General features: G+C 34.0%; 1 protein-coding gene across 2 annotated transcripts in view; it reads left to right on the top strand.

Moving 5' to 3' along the window:
• The window catches only part of LOC136031792 (glutamine-dependent NAD(+) synthetase-like), a 131,112-nt gene that overhangs the window by 106,776 nt on the left and 1,416 nt on the right, over positions 1-22,920 (top strand). For both annotated transcript variants that reach the window (XM_065711577.1, XM_065711578.1), the window contains exons 13-15: positions 6,359-6,505; positions 12,019-12,195; positions 16,896-16,965. In XM_065711577.1, coding sequence (XP_065567649.1) covers positions 6,359-6,505; positions 12,019-12,195; positions 16,896-16,965 — 394 coding nt within the window. The remainder of the gene's footprint in view (positions 1-6,358; positions 6,506-12,018; positions 12,196-16,895; positions 16,966-22,920) is intronic.

Genomic DNA, 22,920 nt, shown 5'->3' with positions numbered 1-22,920 from the left:
GCTGGTAGAGAGGATAGGGAGAGATAGATTGGAAAGTGATCTGACAGGTCAGAAAATATTATTTTGGAGGACAGGTGCTTTCCCAGGGAAGTGGATACAAAAATGTTGTCAATTACAGTAGCTGTAGACCTCACAAGATCAATTCTAGTAGGGAAAAGGATTGTGGGAAGAAGACCACTTGAGGTGAATGTCTCAAAGAAGGTATCACAATCATTATTATTGCTAACATTTAGTAAATTACAATTGAAGTCCCCAAAAACTATTGCCTTCTTTTGTGGTAAATTAATAAAACTAGAAAAATCATCAAATAGATTACAAAAGAAAGGGGTCGGAAATGAGGGGGGGGGGGCTTATAAAATAATGAAAAAATAAAAGAATTCTCGTCAACACTTATGTCTACGATTATTGAATAAATGCATCTATTATTTATAGGCTGCAAGAATAAGGATTCACAGTCTAATAGCCTGGTGAATTTCAGACTTGACCGGATGTAAAGAGAAATGCCACCAGAGGACTTGGTTAATTCTCTTTCAATATGAATAGTTCATTCTTTCATTCTTATCATCAATTAATTAAATAAAATCAATTAATTAATTAATTAAAATCAACTCTTTAAAATTAGCCCACTTATCCCTTATACTTCTGATGTTAAAGCAAATTACATTAAGTTTGGTCTGTTCCATTAGCTTAGGTTTCACATTTTTCACAAAATAAAAAGTGTCGAGATATTCACAGTTAATTTGGTTTAAAGGGCTATCGGGGCTAGCTAAGGGGCTAGTGGGCAAATTATTTTGGTCATCGTAATAGTTAAAAACAACATTATTACACAGTGATGAATTCGTGAGAAACATAAAATATTGTACAGTACACATTTAAACATCCATTGTGATCTGAGTTTCATCATCTCCTTGATTAGAATATTGGAAATCTTCTTCAGCCGACGAAATATCATTGGTGGTAATTTTGGACTGGGATGGAAAGTTTGCCGTTTTTTTCTTAGATTTCTTACCTTTGACTAGGGCAGTGGCATCGACTACCGTCTTGGGGGTTGTGGCAATTTCAGAGCCTGCATTAATTTGATTTGCAGTTGAGTCTACAGGCTTAACTAGCTTTGATATGGAATCTATGTCCTTTTTCATGGAGGATAATTGAGCCATAGCTGTTTCTAATATGTCATCACTTAGGAGTTTAGTGATAGCTTTCTTCTTGAGAATATTTTTGGTTTCCTCAGCTTCATTACTAACCTCAATTAAGTGACTGACTGTGAGATAAGTTGCAAGCCTTTGCCATTCTTGGCTACTTTTAGATGAATCTTTTGGAGGGCAGGATGTTGAAGTAAACTTAGGTAAGGGATGGGGGGACTGACTAGAACCTTGAGTATGAACATTATTTGCCTCTTTTGGAAAAGATACTGTCTTTGCATCTTCTACAGCAACTGTTGCTTGGCTTCTACTGGGCCGGTGGGGTGTGGGTTGCCAAGGGATTCTTGCAGCTATAACTGAATAGGGTAGGTTCATTTTATCAAATGTTCTAAGGATTACAACTCGCTTTTGATGAGCTGGGCAAGATTGTTTTTGGAGGACTGTGTGTCCCTTACGGTTACAATTTCTTCAGAAAGGGTCTGACTCAGGGCATTCACTAATTGCGTGGCCTGTTTTCCCACACTTAAGGCAAGGCGGATGGGACTGTTTGCAGTGTTTTTTTTTCTGTGGCCGTGGGCCAGACAAGTGGAGCATTGTAGGGCCTTGGGCTTATAAATCTTGTAAAAAAGGGACATACCGTACAAGAATATTTCTCCACTTAGCTCAACTTTGCAGGAAATGAGGATTGAACGGCTTGGGTGAAGAAAACCTTCTTTGTTTAAACTTAGCCTTATAGCAGTTGAAGGATTGATGAGAAGGCCTGAAGAATCTATTAGTTCAGTTTGTATTTCCTCCACTTTTACACTGGTATCAACACCATACAGCACATACTTGTGTAACTTTTCCACATCTTTTTTTGTGGCTAAAATTTTTGAGCCATCAAGAATTAATTTCTTTGGATTTTTACAGGACATGGTCTGCCGCCTTAGAAGACGTAAAGTAAATATCAATAGACTCGTCCTGCTTGAAAACAAGTTCAAAATTTACCTTGGTGATCAGAAAGACAGCTTTCCTAATTTGCATTATTCGATCTTTTGAAAAGGGTTGGCCATTGGTTTTCTTGATTGAGACAGTATAATAATTGGGGTGATCGTTAGCACTAGTTTCTGGGACACTTGAAGAGAAGGGTTGCACTATCGTTGGTGAACGAGTTTCATCCTTTTTCCTCTTTTTGCCAGGCGTCTCACCTCTTTCATTAGAGTTAGTTTCGGCTAAGGCCTGAATTCCTGACAAGTGGCTAACTTTTTTGGATCGCGTAGTTGGGGGGGGGGGGGTTCTAGGAAGAGTTTTAAAGGTAGGTTGGAATGGCGACTGGCTAAGGTTTTCAGTGGGAGTATCCTTCTCGGGTGGTAGCCTTAGGGGCTTTTTTCCCGTCATTTATTCCGACGAGACACTACAGATTCACAAACTGTTAATCAGTCTTAATTACAGTTTTTAATCAGCGATAACACCAATATATTCAATTATACACTAATAAGTTAATTGCGCAATCTAACACAATACAGTACAAAAAGTAATCCGATAAGGTTCATAAGCTAGTTCCTTTTAGTTCAGATACTAAACTCATACTAATTAAACCTAGGATTTGGTTTGACCAAGACCCACAATATATCTAGGTTAATTTAAAAAATCTATTTATTTCTAAAATTCAAAATATTTGAATCTCAAATAAATCTAAAAAACTTTGAGTTTTAATTTCCTGAAAATTTCTAATTTTTTGAAAAAAATAGACTTCGAGATCTAATTCATTCAAGACTATTTGCTTCTATTGGCCGATATTTCATTCAAATTTTATTTAACATATTATATATATATATAAATAAATAATATATATATATATATATATATATATATATATATATATATATATATATATATATATATATATATATATATATATATATATATATATATATATATATATATATATATATATATATATATATATATATATATTTCGTGGTATCTGTTTTATTTAGCGTATTTATTTGCTTTGCTCAGTACTGTATACCTCTTTTGAACGATATTAAGGGTTTTTACATCAAAACAATATTTTGATTCTTTAAAAAAAAAAGGGACTGAGTAACGCATTAAACCTAAAGATGAAGCTAAACAAAAGACCAGGGGAATTTTGGTCATCTTTTCCATAGGTGGAACTGCATGTTTTGTTAATAAAAACCACTTTGATATAGGTCCATAAGGTGTCATAGAAAAATATTGGCCTGAAAATGCACTTTTTTCATGTTTCGACCCAACCTTAACCCCCACCCAACTTAGTGTTGTAAGTTGTGTAAAAAAAAAAATTACAGCCAGTTTTATCTCAAAAATTGTATGTGTATTTTACTTAAGATATTATTTCAGACGTTTTTTTTTCTTCAAAAAAAAAAAAACGTCTGAAAGGCATATCAGTTGAGACTATAAAATAATTTTTTTTTAACACAAATATAAATACGATACTGAAAAACAGCGCACATGCGTTGTGTCATACCTCAACGCTGTCAATTAAACAAAACTAAAGCCGCCTTAAATCAACTTATCAAGTAAATGAATGAATCAGTGAAAATAATTGATGGTTTTTGGAATATTTTTTTGGGAAAGACAAGGTGTGATAGCATCCCCGTGTCTCAGGAAGTTTTCAAAGATTTGTTCTTATATGCTTATGAACAAGTACCAATCAGAAACATTTAGTAACGTACTTTTAAGATAGTGCAAAGAACTAGGTCTCGGTGAGAAGCAAAAACTACTATGTCATCCGCAAACATTATGATTTTGCAAATAGGTAGTGTCATTCAGGTCATTTATAAAAAGGAGAAATAAGATAGACCCGAAGACAGAGCCCTGAGGTACACCGTAATTAGTAGAGAAAGTTTCACAAACCAAGATCACGGATCAACAAACTCAAGTGGGCTTCCAGAAAGTTAAGCTGCAAAAACTTAAGAGCTTGTGGTGAAAACCTATATGACCTAAGGCTTAGAAAGAAGCAAAGAATGGTTTACGGTGTCAAAAGCCTTGGCGACATCAAGAAAAATTGCCAATGCATTTTGCCCACCACCTAATGAATAATTTTATGCATTGCCAGTTCAGTTGATTTACCTTTTATGAATCCATATTGAGAAGAATGTAGAAACTGATTATCCAATAAATATCTTTGGTATTGTCTATCAGCAAATTTTTCTCCATAATTTTAGTTAAAACTGAAAGCAGGGAGATGCCTCTATAACTTGAAGGACCATTTGAATCATCAGCTGTAGGCAATGCTATATTATTTGCTCCTTTTAACAGCTCAGAAAAAAAACTCCTTGGGTCAATGATAGATTAAAAATATGTACCAATAAAGGTGAAACACTTGACTTTGTATGCTTGACAGTTTGAGCTGAAAATCCAAATTCATCTGCAGAAAAACTCTATAAGCTTTACAATAAATTTGTTTTATCTCTTGAGGCATAATCTCGGAAAAAGTAAGCGAAATTTCTGCAAGTTGCTCATTACCTGGGACAAGAGCAGAATTCAGCTTACGTAAAAGCAAGTGTAGAACAAATTCTCTTAAAATAGTCGCCAAAAGTATTTAAAATATCTTTTGGCTCTGTAATTTCTTCCCATTTATTTCCAGGTCGTCAACACAAGTACTTTTACGACTATGTGAGTGTATTTTCAACCTATAAGATGAAACTGGAAAGGGGTGTATTGGGTATTTTTTATAAGTATCTATTGCTAAAAAATCTGAAAATATTAACACTTCCATCCCAGGAAAGTTGCTATGGGTGCATGGAAAACAGCATGGCGATTAAGTTTCAGTTAATCTACTCTCTTGGGATTTTGAGTTTCTTTTTATGAAACAACAGCAATCAACTTTGCCTTTGCGGGACTTTTTTTTCTTTATTTGATTTCGGTTGGGAAATATAATCAGTTTATAATTTATGTATAGAGCAAACTTAGTTGGTTTGCATTTTGCAAAGACTTGCCCAATGCTCTTGACAATCTCTTCTTCTTGACAATCTTCAATGTATCAGTTAGTCAAGCAACTAACATTAACCTTTCACATAACTTCATTTGCAACAGTCAAAGGTGTGTATTAAGAAAAAATTTAAAAGAAATCGAAACTTCTTGGTAGGGAATAAAGAGTGAAGCTTTGAGAATTGGGGCGAGGCACTCAGCAATGTTTACCACAGGTGGCCTAGGGCTGCAATGAGTTGTGTGTAAGTTTTCAGAAAGAGATGCTAATGTCGCTTTTGCATAGGGCATTGGATGGCCAAATTTTTAGCCTTGGCACCGTTCCTACCCTTGATACTGTAATTTATGCAAGTTTTCTGCTACTGTTCTATGTCGCCCATTTATTTTATTCATCGAGTATAGAATTCCTAATTTTTTAAGGTGTCAAAAATGCAATTCTTAAGAGCCGACATTTCTTTAAACAGAAGATTTTGGATCCACCTATCCCCCTCCTTCGCCTTCCCTCCTGGAAAAATGCTGAAATTGTGCCATAAAAATGTTATTGTTTGTGATTCAGACCTTTCTGCTAGAAAATTCATTTGCTTTAAAACTATACTAATCATAAATTTTCTTCAGGTCTACCACTAAAGACATAATGTCTATTTCAATTTTTCACCATCTAAGTGATACTTTGTTTTTTTTTTTTTCGCCTCGGATGATCCTCAGCAGAATCTAGTTTGTCTTTTGAAGGCAGCCCTCTGTTGGAAAAAGGGTTGACTTAATAAGGGAATTTTGTAGGAATATTTGAGGGCTTAAAAACACATAACGAAGTACGAACAAGCTAATTAATTGATTGTGGAATATGTTGTTGTGTAATCGATTGAATTGTGGCACGAAAAAATAAATTATTGCTTAGTTTGGTTTTGGTTGTACAATCACTAAAACATTAGTGATTGTTTTTTAATGTAATCATTTTAATTGGCAATGTAAATAATTATTTACCTTTCATATAGTTGATTTGTTTTGCGGCATAAAAAAAAGAAATTATTGCTTAGTTTAGTTTTTGGTTGTACTATAAAAACATTAGTGATAGATTTTTAATGTATTCATTTTAATTGGCAATTTAAATGATTGTTTACCTTTCATATAGTTCATTTGAATTGTGGCATAAAAAAAGAAATTATTACTTAGTTGAGTATTCGGTTGTATTATAAAAACATTAGTGATTGATTTTTAATGTATTCATTTTAATTGGCAATTTAAATGATTATTTAATTTTCATACAGTTGGTTCAAACAGATGAGCAAGATATGGGGCTGACTTATGCCGAATTAAGTGACCTGGGACGCCTGAGAAAACAAAATGCTTGCGGTCCCTATTCTATGTTTGTACGACTTCTAAGAACATGGGGATCCACGGAAACTGCATCAGAGGTGAGTTTTTCCTCCCTTCTATTTTTTAATCTCAATCCAACAAATTATTTCCATGTGTTTTCCTTCCTCTTCTTAATATCAATCCAAAAAATTATTTCCGCGAGCTTTTTCTTCCTTCTGTTTTTTAATTTCAATCCAAAAAATTATTTCCGTGATCTTTTCCTTCCTTCTCTTTTTTAATCTCAATCCAGCAAATTATTTCCGCGAGTTTTTCCTTCCTTCCCTTTTTTAATCTCAATCCGACAAATTATTTCCATGAGTTTTCCCTTCCTTCTCTTTTTTAATCTCAATCAAAAAATTATTACCGTGAGTTTTTGCTTCCTTCTCTTTTTTTAATCTCAATCCTCCAAATTATTTCTGTTTGTTATTTCTCCCTTCTCTTAAAAAAAAAAAAAATAAAAAAATAATTTCCGTGAGTTTTTCCTTCTCTTTTTTTAATCTCAATCCACCAAATTATTTCTGTGAGTTTTTTCTCCCTTCTCTTTTTTAATCTTAATCCAACAAATAATTTCCTTAAGTTTTTTCTCCCTTCTCTTTTTTAATCTCAATCCAAAAAATTATTTCCGTGAGTTTTTCCTTCTTTCTCTTTTTTAATCTCAATCCAGCAAATTATTTCCGTGAGTTTTTTACTCCCTTCTCTTTTTTAATCTCAATCCAACAAATTATTTCCGTTAGTTGTTTCTCCCTTCTCTTTTTTAATCTCAATCCAAAAAATTTTTTCGATTAGTTTTTTCTTCCTTCTCTTTTTTAATCTCAATCCAGCAAATTATTTCCGTGAGTTTTTCTCCCATCTCTTTTTTAATCTCAATCCAACAAATTATTTTCGTGAGTTTTTCCTTCCTTCTCTTTTTTTAATGTCAATTCAACAAATTATTTTCCTTCCTTCCTTCTTTTTTTTAATGTCAATTCAACAAAGTATTTCCATGAGTTTTTCTCCCTTCTCTTTTTTAATCTCAATAAAAAAATTATTTCCATGAGTTTTTTCTTCCTTCTCTTTTTTTAATCTCAATCCAACAAATTATTTCCATGAGTTTTTTCTCCCTTCTCTTTTTTAATCTCAATCCAAAAAATTATTTCCATGATTTTTTTCCTCCTTCTATTTTTAAATCTCAATCCAGCAAATTATTTCCGTGAGTTTTTTCTCCCTTCTCTTTTTTAATCTCAATCCAACAAATTATTTCCGTGAGTTTTTTCTCCTTTCTCTTTTTTAATCGCAATCCAAAAAATTATTTCCATGAGTTTTTTCTCCCTTCTCTTTTCTAATCTCAATCCAAAAAATTATTTCGATGATTTTTTTCCTCCTTCTATTTTTAAATCTCAATCCAGCAAATTATTTCCGTGAGTTTTTTCTCCCTTCTCTTTTTTAATCTCAATCCAACAAATTATTTCCGTGAGTTTTTTCTCCCTTCTCTTTTTTAATCGCAATCCAAAAAATTATTTCCGTGAGTTTTTTTTTCCTTCCCTTTTTTAATCTCAATCCAACAAATTATTCCCGTGATCTTTTTCTTCATTCTGTTTTTTAATCTCAATCCATTAAATTTTTTCCATGAGTTTTTTCTTCCTTCTCTTTTTTAATCTTAATCCAGCAAATTATTCCCGTGAGTTTTTTCTTTCTTCTATCTTTTAATCTCAATCCAGCAAATTATTCCCGTGAGTTTTTTCTTCCTTTTCTTTTTCAATCTCAATCCAACAAATTATTCCTGTGAGTTTTTCCTTCCTTCTCTTTTTTAATCTCAATCCAACAAATTATTTCCGTAATAAGGCAATTGCAGGGATCTCCGTTTCTTTTGCCCATGTTCGCTGCACGAACCTGCATCTTCCTTTACTTAAATCAGAAAAGACTAGATTTTCATTAAGTTACCAGATCAAATGTGTGGCAAATAGATGTAACCTATTTGAAATAAGTCCGAAGAATCATTGGTCAGTCAGAAAGTTTGTTTTGAGGATTATTCCTTGTCGGGTTGTGGGGACTTACAATGAGATTTAGATCTGATTGATTTGATTTATGCTCACGCTGGGATGGCCCCTCCTCTTTTTTTGCCCTTTTTTGCCTTTTAATGCTTGTTTTATTCTCTTGTCTTGCTTTTATCTAAAGATTGCTACTTTGTATTTCTCTTCATTAAGCTTAAACATCGAGCTCTGCTCTCCGTTGGCTAGAGTTGAATTTGTATTTTAACTATTCGTTATAGTCACAGTACAGTGTAAATGTTCTAAAATTCAACTTATTTGTTTGTTTTATAAAAGTCTTTTTCAATAAATCTACCTGCCACACCTCTATCCGCACATTCTAAATCACACAGTCTAAATCACATTTCTCGTCGAGCACCTGCCTTATGCGCTTCAGTTACGGCCTAAACACTTCGTTTTAACCATTTTCAACTTACCAGATTTTATAAGGCTTCGTGCGCTGGCTCATGTCCTGTGTATTATGCCTTTCTGGAATTTATTCACTAATACTTATAAAGCAAAAATCTGCTCCATGTTTGTTTTGTTTTACTAAATATTTGATCCAATTTGCCATTATTGACACGCAACTCAAAATTAATTTAATATTCTCGCATGCCAAAACCTGAAATTGCAATTTGATAATTGTTCTGTCGATTCATCGATTTAGTTCTGTTAGTCGTTTACTTATCGTAAATGTTTGTTTTTGTCTTTTTTGCGCAGGCTATTAGCATGGCTTCTTCTCCAGGGGGGAGGGGCAGTTGATTCTGTGATAAAGGGCGGGGGAGGGGGCTGATGTTATATTAACAGTTCACAAAACCTTAGATTGCCAGCAAGTTTTATGACACCTGTGAAATCTTTATTAATAAGTAGTCACCAAAAAATCGTCAATCATCAATAAGATTCAGTATTAATCCTCTTTGATTAGAGCAAAATCTTCCCAAGACATTGTGGATAATTGCTTCTTGTTTTCTCATTATAGCTGTTTATTTCCAGCCTTTTCAACCACCTAAGTTTGATCAACTGATTTTTTAGCCATCTAACTTTTTTCAACTGCTCTTTAAACCATCTTCTTTTTCGACCATCTGCTTTTTCAGCCATACCTGGTGTAGGGCTGTCTAAATCTTAAGTTCTAGGGGCGGAAGATAGCTGCCTCCCCCTGCCCCCTCGTAACGCCCATGGCTATTAGTCTTTATTTTGTATTTTTGCTGATGTGTTTCCGAATAAACCAAATGAAGTGAAAGAACAACCAGACGAGACTATTAAAAATATTTAAAACAAGTAAAAACCGACACTAAAAAAAATACTACTACTACTATTACAAACAACTCACTGCAGCATCAAGCCGCCTTAGGTCAACACAGCTATGCACGCTCCTTCTCCATCGCAATTAAAAAATTGCTTCTCCATCGATTAAAAAAAATCCCTCTTTACATCTTCCCAAGAAGCTTCTATTTCCGTTAAATCTTTCCTTACGATGTCCTCCCACATCATTTCGGGACGACCTGCTTTTCGTTTGTTCCTAGACGGTTTGCCGACAAGGACAATCTGTCATCCTTCATTCCCAAAACGTGTTCTAGCTATATCATCTTTTTTTCATTAAAAATGGCCATATGTAAAAATAATAGGATACATTCTATAGATAAATAGATGGATAGATAGATATTTATCGCTAAAAAAGCCTCATCGGGCCATGGCAAAAGCAAAAAGACAAAAAAAATTATATATATATCGAACACTCGAAATTTTTTGCAGATTTATTAAAAACCAACATTTTTTATTTAGCAAATTTTTTAGGCATTAAAGACACTGAAACTTTCAAAATTTAAATTTTATCAAGCAAAGACTTACCCATTTATTAAAATGACTTCAATTATTCTGTATTAATTACGTGGCATCTAGAGTGTTCAAAGGGTCAACTATTTTAGGGCCAGAGGGAAAAGGCGGGGGCGTTTTTTTTAGTAATAGCTTACAATTTCCCTCATTTACATAGATATTGAATAATTTCGGGTAAATCGACCCAGGCTGACTTTTGCCCGGACTCTCTCCCATGTTCGTGTCGTTCTTTAATCTAAAAATTGTAACACACTTAATATAAATACCATATAATGTAATTGTGAGTGAATACTTCTTGAGCTCATAAGCTGACACAGGTAGGTAGACCTTAATTTTTTGTACTTATGCCCTTAGAGTCGATCAAATTTGCCACCCTTCCTTTGCCCGAAATGGAGAGAGGTGAAAGGATGAAACAGGTCTACAAATTCAGTGGCATTTTGAGTAGTGTTCTTCTTCTTCTTTGTTCATATTCTTTTTTATCCTTTGTGCATCTTTGCAAGCTCCCTAGAAAGTCTATGTCTAAATGAATCACATACGATACTTAAATTTAATGGGACTTCTTTAATTTTTTCTATTTATCTTATTCGTCCAGTTTCGTTTGGTCAAGACCAAAACGTAGAGTGTGTTCAATTGTTAGAGTATCAAGAACAGTGACAATAAATTTGAGTTTTAATTATGTTTTGATATTATATTTTTAAAATATAAAAATACAATATTCTGAAAAATATAATTTATATATTCTTATAAATTATGTATGCCAAAATCGTGTGAAAAAATGAAAAAAGAAGGTATAGCCCTCCTCCAAAAAAGAGTTATCACCTTACCTTAATCACCTTAATCCATCTGAAAGCTTTAAAGTCTTCCAGACCTGTAGTGCTCTTGGGTTGATGACTGCCAGTCGAACCTCCACTGCTTCTCCCACTCTTTGTCAAGTTGGTTTTTGAAGGACTGGATGGAGGGAGCACTGACAGTTGAATCTTTCAGTTGATTCCAATGGTTTACGACTCTTCTCGAAAAGAATGTTGGCGAGTCTTAGATCGGGAGCTTGACTTTGGTAGCTTCTTGGAGTGTCCTCTTGTGTTGTGCTGGCTGGTACTGAGATTGCCGCCAAAGATTGCTGACTTTTCGTTCTGCAGCTTGTAAGTAAGCATCATATCGCTGCGCGATATCGGTTATTTCTTCACCTTCCTCAGTTACTAGTTTCCAGATGCATCGTCTATTATTGACAAGGCAGAATTGATATATTCCGATAAAAAACAAAAAACAAAAAAAAACGTTGAACAAATATAACATATCGATCTCCACAAAGGCTCCATGGCATGTAAATGAGAAATTGGATGCTGCCCTAAAAACTTCCTAATTTTGAAGTAATTAAAAGACAAAAGTCGTAGAAAATCACGGTTCTGGGGTATGATTAGACCCAAGATCGGTCAAAAGGCCAATTTTTTTTTTATCTATTTTGATGTACTTAAGGAATTCTAACATTATCTACACTACTCGTGCTCAGCCTGTGGTTCGTGTAGCACGTGAAGTTCTTTTCAGATTTTGTTTCTTGGCCTAACACTCACACTCAGAAGTAAGTAAGTATTTTCTCAAGTGTTTTTTCCTATGCAATCTAATACTGCAAACATATAGACAGTAAAAGAAAATGGGTTAGTGTAGCTGCTCTAAATTGTTTAATTTTACAGGTCTAATTATTAAGGTATCGGAAAAAATAACCCTTTTATTTATAGGTGGCACGCAAGGTCAAGCATTTTTTCCAATACTATGCTATAAACCGCCACAAAATGACAGTGTTGACACCTTCATTCCACGCCGAAACCTATAGTCCTGACGACAACAGGTTTGACCACCGTCCATTTCTGTACAATGCAAAATGGAACTGGCAGTTTGCAGCAATCGATAAAGAGGTTTAACTTTTATATCATGTATTTTTGAGATGAGTGCACAACCCTATAAAAATAGGAGAAAATTTGGCTTGCTGCCTCAATTTGTCTTACTGACGTACATATTTATTTTACGAGAGGAGGGGGGGGGGGTCTTTGAAACTTTGAAATTCATGAGGATAAAATAATATTTAAAACAAAAAACTTACAAGGCGTTGAGACTACCTAGGCCCATAGCCACACTAATTTATTTACGGATCTGAACCAAAAATTTGAATATCATGCTTTTAGTTCATCCAAAATTTTGGGTTTCGTCAATTGGAAAATAAGTTAGACAGAAAATTTATCTATTCAAATCAAGACGGTGCTCTCTGCTGCTGATTTTTTTTTTACCTTTTCTAAGATCAGTAAATGTTTCCTGAAAGTGCCTGAATTGATTGAAAAACTCTCCAGTCGAGCAACGGACTAGTTAAGGAACATCCCTTAAATCTAATGCAAGCATAATTTAAACCCAAGGGTGTTCGCTAGAAGCGATGAGGTTCAGCTCCCCTCCCCCACTAGAAGGACCGAACTGCATTTCAGTATATATCATGACAAATTTAGAAACAATTGTCATTGTTTCAACGGGTTAGAAACAACACAAGTATCCTCAGGCGGCTTAGCCCTGCGAAAAACTTGTTTTGAGGTTTATCAGTTCATTACAGAAAAGTAATTATGTTTCTACCTAATTGCTTTTTTAAGTTCATAATGGATTTTGTCTTGGTGACAATCAGGATTTGTGGTAATTAAGAAAAAAAATATGTTGAGATACATCGCTGCTTTCAAGTGATAAAATAATTTAAAATACGGAATCCGGAAAACTAAGCCACCGGGTTACTACTAATCAACCATTGGGGAACTGTTGATTTAACCAGTGACACGCTTACGTTTTTTTTAGAATTAGTTTTTTTTCATCATAATTTTGTTGAGTAACACGACATTTAATCGACTATATTGTTGGTCCATTAGTCATTTGTAGCCCTGGCCTTGAAGACTTTTCTGGAGAACATAGAGGGACTATACTAACTGCTCTATGATATCTTAAACCTGAGACCAAAAACTAGAAGAAAATTTATTCTACCCTCAAGGATGTATCGGTTGGGGGGGGGGGTTACTGCGTTTAAATTCTTCTCCCAGAGTTTTTTCAGACTGGTAAAAAATAACTAATATGCACATAAAGAAATTTTGATGCGTTTGGAAAGTTTTTTTTGCACCCTCCTCCTCTTGAACAAAAATCCTGGATACGTCCTTGTCTGCCCTACATGTAATAAGAGGTCAACGACTGAAATTCTAGGACAAAATAAAAAAAGAAATTAAATATAACCAAATCTTTGTCACTTTGACTTGTTGGTTGCGATAATTCAAAAAGGCAATATGTGACGTATTTTGTAAAACTAAGATTTATCGCTCTCTTCTTAATTTAAGGATACTCTATTGGTAGGTCAAGTTCGTTTTCTCCTACCGGTGCAAATTTTCTCTTTTTAATTTACTTTTTAACTAGTGTGCTGTTTTTACTTTTCTCATTAGCAAAAATCTTTGTCACTGCGACATGTTTGCTGCGGGAATTCAAAAGGTGTTATGTAACATTTTTGTAAAACTTAGATTTACAGCTAATCCCCTTGATTTAAGCACATTATGTCTAATTTGTTTCCTCCTACCTTTTTAACTTATCTCTTTTTCTCTTTTTAGCTTCTCTTTTTAACTCAGTGTGGTATATCTTGTACTTTTCTTCTTCAGAAAATTAGTTGGAAATGAAAATTTGATATCAAAGGGTTGAGCCTATGCTGGATACTTAAATATTACCTCCCTTGTAGAAGCAACTAATCCTTAGTAACAGAAAAAAAACGCATCCATTTTTGGTTTTTCTGCTCTACTATAAAGAATCACGTTGTGTAACATAAGGCCTTATGAGCTACACAAGCTATGTCTCTTCTAGGAATCAAAATTAATTGTGCCATATGTAGTGCAGTGTTATCCAGGTGAACTTAAAAAAATTCCTTGTCCAGCAGTTATTGATAATGATCTGTAAGTAAAGAAGGACCTGTGTCTATAATGACCAAAATTTGTGAAAATTTGTGTAATTTACGAAAAGGGTAATCTATTTCTTCTTGGAATTCAAAACTACTTGCGCCACATACAGTGCAATATTACCTAGGTGAACTTAAAAAAAAAAGAATTTAAGATTCTATGTCCAACACTTAGTGCTAATGAACTCTAAGTAAAGAAGCGAAGTAACGAAGTAAAGAACCAAAATTATTGAAAAATGAAATTTTAAAGTAATATTTGCTTCAAAAGAATATCCTTATTTATGGTAATGACAAGTTCATCAAAGTTTATTAATTTAAAAATGCACATAAAATTTTTGAATCTAAAAAAATTGCGTAATGTTCGGAAAAGGTTATCTGCTTCTTATAATTATAAACTATTTGTGTTGAATACTGGTTAACTAAAAAAAGAATAATTAAAGGGGCTAAGTAACTAGTAAGGGCTCATTAGCCTCACCAGCAGTATAGCAGCACAGAGTAAACTTTCGTAACCAAACGTCTGTAAAGTGAATTAGATAATATGTAGAGGTAGATGAGCATAAAAGCAAACTGCCCATGAAGCTTTTTTTTATTTATGGCACCGCTCCCGTTTTCTATTAGATATATTCCCTGATGAATTGGGGATATTAATATTCCCCAATTCTGTTTCCACCTCAGGGTCCCTGTCGTAATATGATTCTTGATTTCGACTCTTTAAATTGTATATGAATAAACTGTAACACCTTTACAATTAACATGCTAAGTGGATCCACATCTTTATCCAAATAGTCTAAAATTATTTACGCTTTCACAAATAATTTTTTACGTACGATTAACTTGATTATCTTTTTATTGATAATACAATTTAAAGTAGGGAGAAATTATCTTTAACTATTTGATATAAGACAAGTCAAATATTAAGTGTATTTTATATGCATTAAGTAAAAAGTCTTGGAAAATGCCCTACAAGAATGAAATAAAATACAAAATGAATTAAAATTAGATGAAAATGAAATAAATGGAGAATGAAATAGAATTACATCAATATGTAGTTGCAGTGAATATGTTCACTAAAATATTTTTTCTCCACTTCGAAAAAATGAATACACTACGTTTTAAAAATGTATTGATATCCGGTAAATCGTCGAACATTCCCATTGGGGTGGCCCATAGTAACCATTAGTTAAACAATGATAACCATAAGTTAACCCATAGTAACCATTAATCAACCCATAGTAACCATTAGTTAACCCATAGTAACCATTAGTCAACCCGTAGTAAGCATTAGTTAACCCATAGTAACCATTAGTTAACTCATAGTAACCATTAGTTAACCCGTAGTAATCATTAGTTAAACAATGAAAACCATTAATTAACCCATAGTAACCATTAATCAACCCATAGTAACCATTAGTTAACCCATAGTAACCATTAGTCAACCCATAGTAACCATTAGTCAACCCATAGTAACCATTAGTTAAACAATGATAACCATTAGTTAACCCATAGTAACCATTAGTTAAACAACTATAACCATTAGTTAACCCATAGTAACCATTAGTCAACCCATAGTAACCATTCGTTAACCCATACTATAGGTCCGAAACCTATTTTTTTTTTATCAACAATGTTCACGGAGAGCTCAGTAACAGCAAGTCTTCCAATTGATGATATTGAATCCATAAAATGTTGAAAAAACAAATAGCTCGAGGAGGAACATACTAGAAAACTCTAGATAGTGTCCCCAATTTAAAAAATTTCAAGGATATCTTGGGTTTTTTAAGGCCCCTCCGTTGTAGCTGCGAAAGTGGGGGAAACCCTAAAAAGGAATAAATATCGAAAATTAAACTTATTTTTACTATTATAAGGTTTTGCAACTCTTGATCCACCTCGGATCCAAATAACCTGTAAATTTTCGTTTATTTATTTATATGCATAGGCAAAGATAGTTTTTCAAATTGAAGCTTTTTTTGTCAGAAGATTCTGGGTTCTTTAAGGCTCTCCACTGTAGCTGTCCGGCAGTGGCGTAGCTTCGTCAAAATCTGGGGGGAGGCAAAGTTGGAGCCAATAATCCCAAACTAAATTAAAATGGCAGTAAAAACAAAAAAATGAGCCATTTGGTACCATGAAAGTACTGTATAGTGCTATAAAAGTATTATAAAGACGCTTCATAGTTCTATAAAAGTAAATATATATTAGAGATAACTCATTCTTTTCTGTTGACGCTTGAATAATGCAGGCTTGTGTTATTTTTGACAAGATTTTGAAAGAAACTAAATTCCAGCTGGCAAACCGAGGCATCTGGGGGGCAAACTGATGTCTTGGAGGGGAAGTTGTACCTCCCCCTGTGTCTCATAGCAAAGTACTCCCCTACTGCCAGGGTGACGAAAACAAAAAACAAGCTAAAAGTGAATAAAAGTCTACATTTTAACTGGTTTTGCTATTCTAAAGTGTCATAACTCTTTATTAATCTCGCATACAAACAATCTATATGTTTTTGGTTTTTGATTTATGTCCATAAATAAAGATAGTCTTTCAAATTGATACTTTTTTTCTGTTGGAGAATTCTGTGGATTTTGATATTTTCACTTAAGCTAGGCTATTGAATATAAGTATTATTGAAAAATAAAAGGAAGAACTGAATCACAACTTATTTTACAGCTACTTAGCCTTGAACAGAAGAAGAATAACCGTGATGTCTTAAATGCTTCTCCTGGTAAAACTGTTTCAGGTAAGCAACTGATATTTTTACTTGAAATCAGAAGAATGTCCTTTTAAAAAAATAGTTTTCAACGAATTTAGATGGCATTGGTCTTTATTCGTTAAAATTCAAGTTGAGGTAAATCTTACGGTTTGGTTAATTTTTATGTTTTTGCTGCTGAAATAATCAATTTCTTTCGCTGTTTGCTCAGTAAGCAAATAATATTACAGAAAAAAGGAAAAATGGAAGTTGAGGACGTTGAGCTCTCTCACAATGTTTTTGTTTTTATTTGACAAGTGGCCGTATCCTTTGTTCGGACGCTTAGCATTCTTCAAGGTTGTCTTTAAAGGGGCTAAAGAATTTGTAACGTGCAAATTTTCAAGAAATTCCCCTCACCCCTTTTTTTAATGGAAAGACTATAAAAAATGTTTAAGGGTATCCTACAGTAGTGGTTCTACGCCTCATAATCGGGGGGAAGGTATACCATTGAAGTTTAAAAATATATAAAAATATAAACTAAATGTCAGATGTTATGAAAAATGGGATGGGGTGGGGAAGCTGCCCCCTTCCTGTCCAAACGTAGAACCGCCACTGTTTTCTTAATAACTTTGTAGGGTATCTTTGAAAATTTGTAAATGGCATTCATTTCGCCCTTAAAGGAAAACCTTATAGGATTCCTGTCGGTTTTAACGTAGCCTTAGAAACAAATGTTTTCGATATTCTGATTTTGAGCATCCACACTGCGCATACTCGGACTATTAAGCCCAACTATTGAAAGTGCAAGAAAACCCTTGACACAATTTTTTTTTGCTTTCTTTAACTGATTCACTTGCCATTTTATCTATTAAGGGCAGGATAAAAATCAACGTTTAGTGACATTTTTGATTACCGACGTGTGATCTTAATTAGACCAGTTGAATTTCGAGTGTTTTCTTGTTTTTTTTCTATCAGTTGGTTATTTCATGTTATTAACTACATGAGAAATGGTCAAATTGCAAAGTTTTCACTACTTGCAACTGACCGACACTAATGATCAACCAACTTTCGGCAGGAAGTTTGAGCCCGGGTATCGTTTGACTATAGCCTTACTCTTAATCTTACTAACTGACCCCAAATAAGAATTGCGTATTTTACTTTACAAAATAAGGATATAAATTGGTTCAAAGTTTTACTACATCCTGTAAACGAGAGGGGCTGTGAAGGGTACAGTACTTAAATTGAGGCTGATTGATCAAAAATTCCAAACGTTTTTAGTATATGCCGTTTTTATTATAATTGAATAATACTTGAAAGTAATAGTAAAAAAAAATTAGATAATTCAGCATAGATACCTTCAAAAAATTGAATTCATTCCTTGTGGTCGAACATTAAAAAATATTTTTTTCAAATTGGGAATCCATCTAATAATCTACAATTTACCTGCAGAATAGGTAGAATAATCTACCTTCAGATTATTCGGTGGTCCTGGAAATTTCCCAGTACTTGGATCCGTGCATATTTTTAAAGTTTTAAATTACACCAGCCCATGATCAGCCAGCAGTTTTTAATCCGCTAGACATAAGTGTTGGTTAGGGCTGCCACCCCCTTGGAGTGCTCCCTGAGATCTTGAATTTTCAGTCCTGAGTTAAAGATCTAGGCAAGCGTATATAGAATATATATTATTATTAGTATCTTGGGATTTTTTTTGCAAGTGAATCTTGGGATGTTGTTGAATTCTTAGTGACAACCATTGCGTGGACTAAAAGTTACCCAAAAATTTTAACGGGTCTACGTATTGAAATATAGGCCCTAAATCATGTTATTTCAAGGGACCTCCATACGTCTTTGCGTTTAGTTGGCGTACTACAAGCTGGCTAGTGAGGGATTATATCAAAACTGAACTTCTCTTTATCCCAGAACATTCTGCAACACTTTATCCATGGGGAATTTAATCATCTCTGGTTTCTCAGTATAACTTTCCCAACGTGGTTGCGGTAACTGAAAAAGCATTATGTACATGGAAGGAATTTTAAATGAGAGTAGAAAAATTGAAAGGTGCGTTTAGAGTTTTTTTCTGAAATTAAGAACCTTTTAATTCTAAGAAGGTTCTATTATAGGCATCCAGGATACTGCATGCAAACTCTAATGTCAAAAGTTCCATTTTCGAAATATTTTTCGGGTAGAAAAATATTAAGTATTTGGGGAGCAACACAAACCTTAACACTTCTTGAGCGAAATTAGATGGGAAAAAAGAGTTAAGGTAATGTCATAATTACTAAAACCTGAAAGCATAGTTTTGACTTTGAATAAACATTGCTTGACTTAAAATCTATTTAATTTCAAGGCCCAAAATGATTTTATGGGAGATTTCGTAAATGTGTTATCACTATATAAGCAATATTGCCATATAATTATTAATTGTCCCAGGTACATATAATCAGTGAACCAGCTAAAGGCTGTCCCCCGCCCTTAAAAAAAACAAAACAAGTAAAGTACCAATAATTTATCGATAGCTGACAATAAAAATGCCGATAAGATAGTGTCTGTTAAAATGGTACCCCGCATTAAAGTGGTAAAGTACAGTACCTTAGACATGTCATATAATATCATTTGAATTCCAACAGCTGCCACATATCGGGTTTAGTAATGTAAAGTCTTCGGCATTAAGGATACCATTGGAAATAGGCAGATCGTTATAGAGAACTAATGATTGAAACCGTAACTATTGTTGGATACTATAGAAAGAAAGAAAGAAAGAAAGTTTATTTGAGCCCTGCGGCCATACACAACATGATTTAATAATGCAACACTGCACAGAACACACACTCAATATAAAACAATACTTATTTGATACAATTTAAAACAATACTTATAATACTGAGTGGAAACACTGAGCTGGTTTGTTCTCTTAAATTGAAGTCAGTGACCTGAAAGCCTTTTAATCCCGCTCGTCAGCTTGGGCTCCTATTAACAAATAGATTCGCTTACAGTGTAGCTATTTGATGGTTGCATGGTCTTTATATCTCCGGTACTTTACATTTATGCTTTAAATAAGTGGTATATCGAATTATCTGTTCTGCACAATTGGTTTTTTGAATCGAAAGTGGAATAGTTGTGAGAAAAGTCAAGTCATGGCCAACTGTTTGGCCATGATTGCCGTTGTTACTGTCTCCCACTTATGCTACACCTCTCATGCATGTCACTACACAATGCCGAACTAGAGTCAACCTTGTTGGAGGGTCTCCCCGGGGAACACACGCTGGTTGACAGTAGTTTACCTGAAAATTTCCAACTATACTTGAAAATTTTCCTCTCATGATCTCAAACCTGAAATGTCTGCTTAGGGCCAATTTTTAATGGGAAGGGGGGGGGGGCTTCGTTTGGATCAGTTAATCCTGAAAAGGAATTGTATGGGGTACTATCATAAATAATATTTAAGATAAGAAGAAATTGCTTAGATTTAGATTCGTCGTATGAATTCGGGTTGGGTTTGCTTTTCTTCTTCCTTTCTTTCTTTCTGTTCTTCATTTCTTTCTTACTTTTTTTCTTTTCTTCCTAAGGAATTAGTCTGTCTTACCTTACCATGGGCTAGTACAAGCTACCGGTAAATATTTTTTTTTTGTTTGTGGTAGGAAATAGTTGCTTATAGTTGTTACCAAACTGTTAGTATTAAATTAATTTCAAAGGGATAAGAAAACTTTCAAAAAAAATCTGTGTTCGTGTGCCAAAATGTTAGATGCTTTTTTCCTGCTAATTTTAATCATGTCGGTATTCTTACCATAGTCTTTTTATTCTACCATAGTCTTTTTACATGGCCATAGTCTGAGCTATTATTAAATCTTTTTTTTTTAAGTTATAGGACATGTTCTTTTTTAACGTTGATGCCAAACATTTAGCACTAAAATTAGTTTCAAAGGGATAAAAAAGCTATTAAAAAAAACAATATTCTTGTGCCAAAAGCAAGATGGGGTTGTTTTTTCCCTGTTAATTTTAGTCGTGTTCACATTCTTTGACTCTTAACCATTTTTATATATATATATATATATATATATATATATATATATATATATATATGTAGGCCTATGCAGGCTATACGTAATCAAAATCTGGCTATTTAGATGGAAACTGGATAAAGTCCTACTTGAATGGGTTCATTATTAACTTTACAATGGACGAAAACATAGACGCAAACGGCATCCTGAAAGAGAAGCGTTTTAAGTGGCTGCCAGTGACAAAAATTAGTTGCAATCGCAGTTCTGCCGGTTCTTTGTCTTTGATCCAAATTATTTTAGCGTACCCAGATGGGTTATATAAGTTAGAAACTCTTAACGAAGCAAGAAGCATATTTTGAGCTTTTAATCAGTTCTAGTTCAAACTTATTTTTAAGCCTTGGGTTGAGTTCAGTGAAACAACGCTTAATTTAAATATGGGTGAGTTATATAAGGGTTAAGTCAACAGAAGATTGATTTAAACGGGGGTCCACTTGAACTACTGTTTACTTAAATGGGGTTGAGTTGCATAGAAACCCTGTTACATGGGTTCAGTTACACGCAAATTTCTTTTATACAATGTAAACGGAATTGAGTTGTACGGGGGTTCAGTCAAATGAGGACTCACTTAAAAAGGGTTGAGTTGCACAGGACCCAGTTAAACCGGGATTCATTTGCACGACACTCTAGTCAAATGGGGTTGAGTTACACGTGGATTGAGTTTCAAAGGGTTCCTAGTTGCACGAGGGTTGAGTTAAAGGGGGTTGAGTTGCAGGGAAGCTCTGTTACATGGGTTCAGTTACATGCACACCCCTTTTATACAATGTATTACATCATTGCATCACATCATGTTTTTATTGTGCTTTTTTGCACATTTGAATGTGACACCATTCACATGAAAAATGTTTTGTTTTCTTAAATAAAGGATGTAAAGCAAAGTCAGCCTAAGAGTGCACATCCCGCCCATGATCCATCAAAATATTGCCACTATGTGCCCCAGGCTGGGAAGCACGAGTCTAGAGGGCTAAAACGAAACTTTTTCGGAATAAGAACACAATTTTTGAAACCTTGTGCAACAGATTTCCAAGGAAAGATCCGCGGCTTTGTTTTATATGTAGCACAAAAATTTATATCTGCTGCCTTTGAGTTAGAGATGTAGTTGTCCTGATCGGGATCAGTCTTCCCTGCCTGCTATTAGTTATAAAAACTTCAGAAAAATAATTATTTCTTAAATGTTATGGATATGCCCTTCATCCTTCTGAGAAGCTATTCCCGCCTTTTTAAGTAAGATCAATCAATCCATTGCACCACGCTGTCAGATTCTGACATTGTGTACAATCAAGGTTACTTCCCTACACAATCACCTTGAAGATTGAGGCATTTGTCATATTTGTGAACAAGCTTTGTTGTATCTCCTTCATAAAATATCGCTGCCAGAGATTTTATATGAGTTGTGACGGTTCCTCGTGAGTATTAGTTTTACCTTCAGCAGTTCAGGGAAAAGAAAGAAATGCATCGCTGTTAAATTAAGGACTTTTCTTTTTCAAAATTGCACAACAATTGAGTCGCAACATGAGAAATATCGTGGTTTTCTCATGTTTTCACCATTTTTAGCAGCATATTTAATGGAAAAGTTTCCTTATTCAGAATTAATTACCCCACTTCAAATGTAGTCTATAAAATTGGCATTTGCTCTTGAATCACTTGCTTACGTTCACTCTCATTTGAACCTTTTTTCATTTTCTATTTTTATTTCCGTTTTTTTATTTAATACGAATGGTAAAATGCATTAAAATCGGGAGATGAAGTTATCAGAAGCGTAAAATCAGAGCATAAAATTGCAACTAGGCGTTAATCACAAACAAATATATGATGGTTGAAATTATGCAATTTCACATTAAAAATATACAGTAATTATTGTTCCCGGTTGCATTAATCGGTTTGTTTGGGGATTTCGGTTGCATTAATTATTGCACAATTTTGAAAAAAAAGTTTCTTTTTTTAACAGTGCAACCGA

The sequence above is a fragment of the Artemia franciscana genome, chromosome 10 (assembly GCF_032884065.1).
Source record: "Artemia franciscana chromosome 10, ASM3288406v1, whole genome shotgun sequence".
NCBI lineage: Eukaryota > Metazoa > Arthropoda > Branchiopoda > Anostraca > Artemiidae > Artemia > Artemia franciscana.
This window is presented reverse-complemented; position numbering and strand designations above follow the sequence as displayed.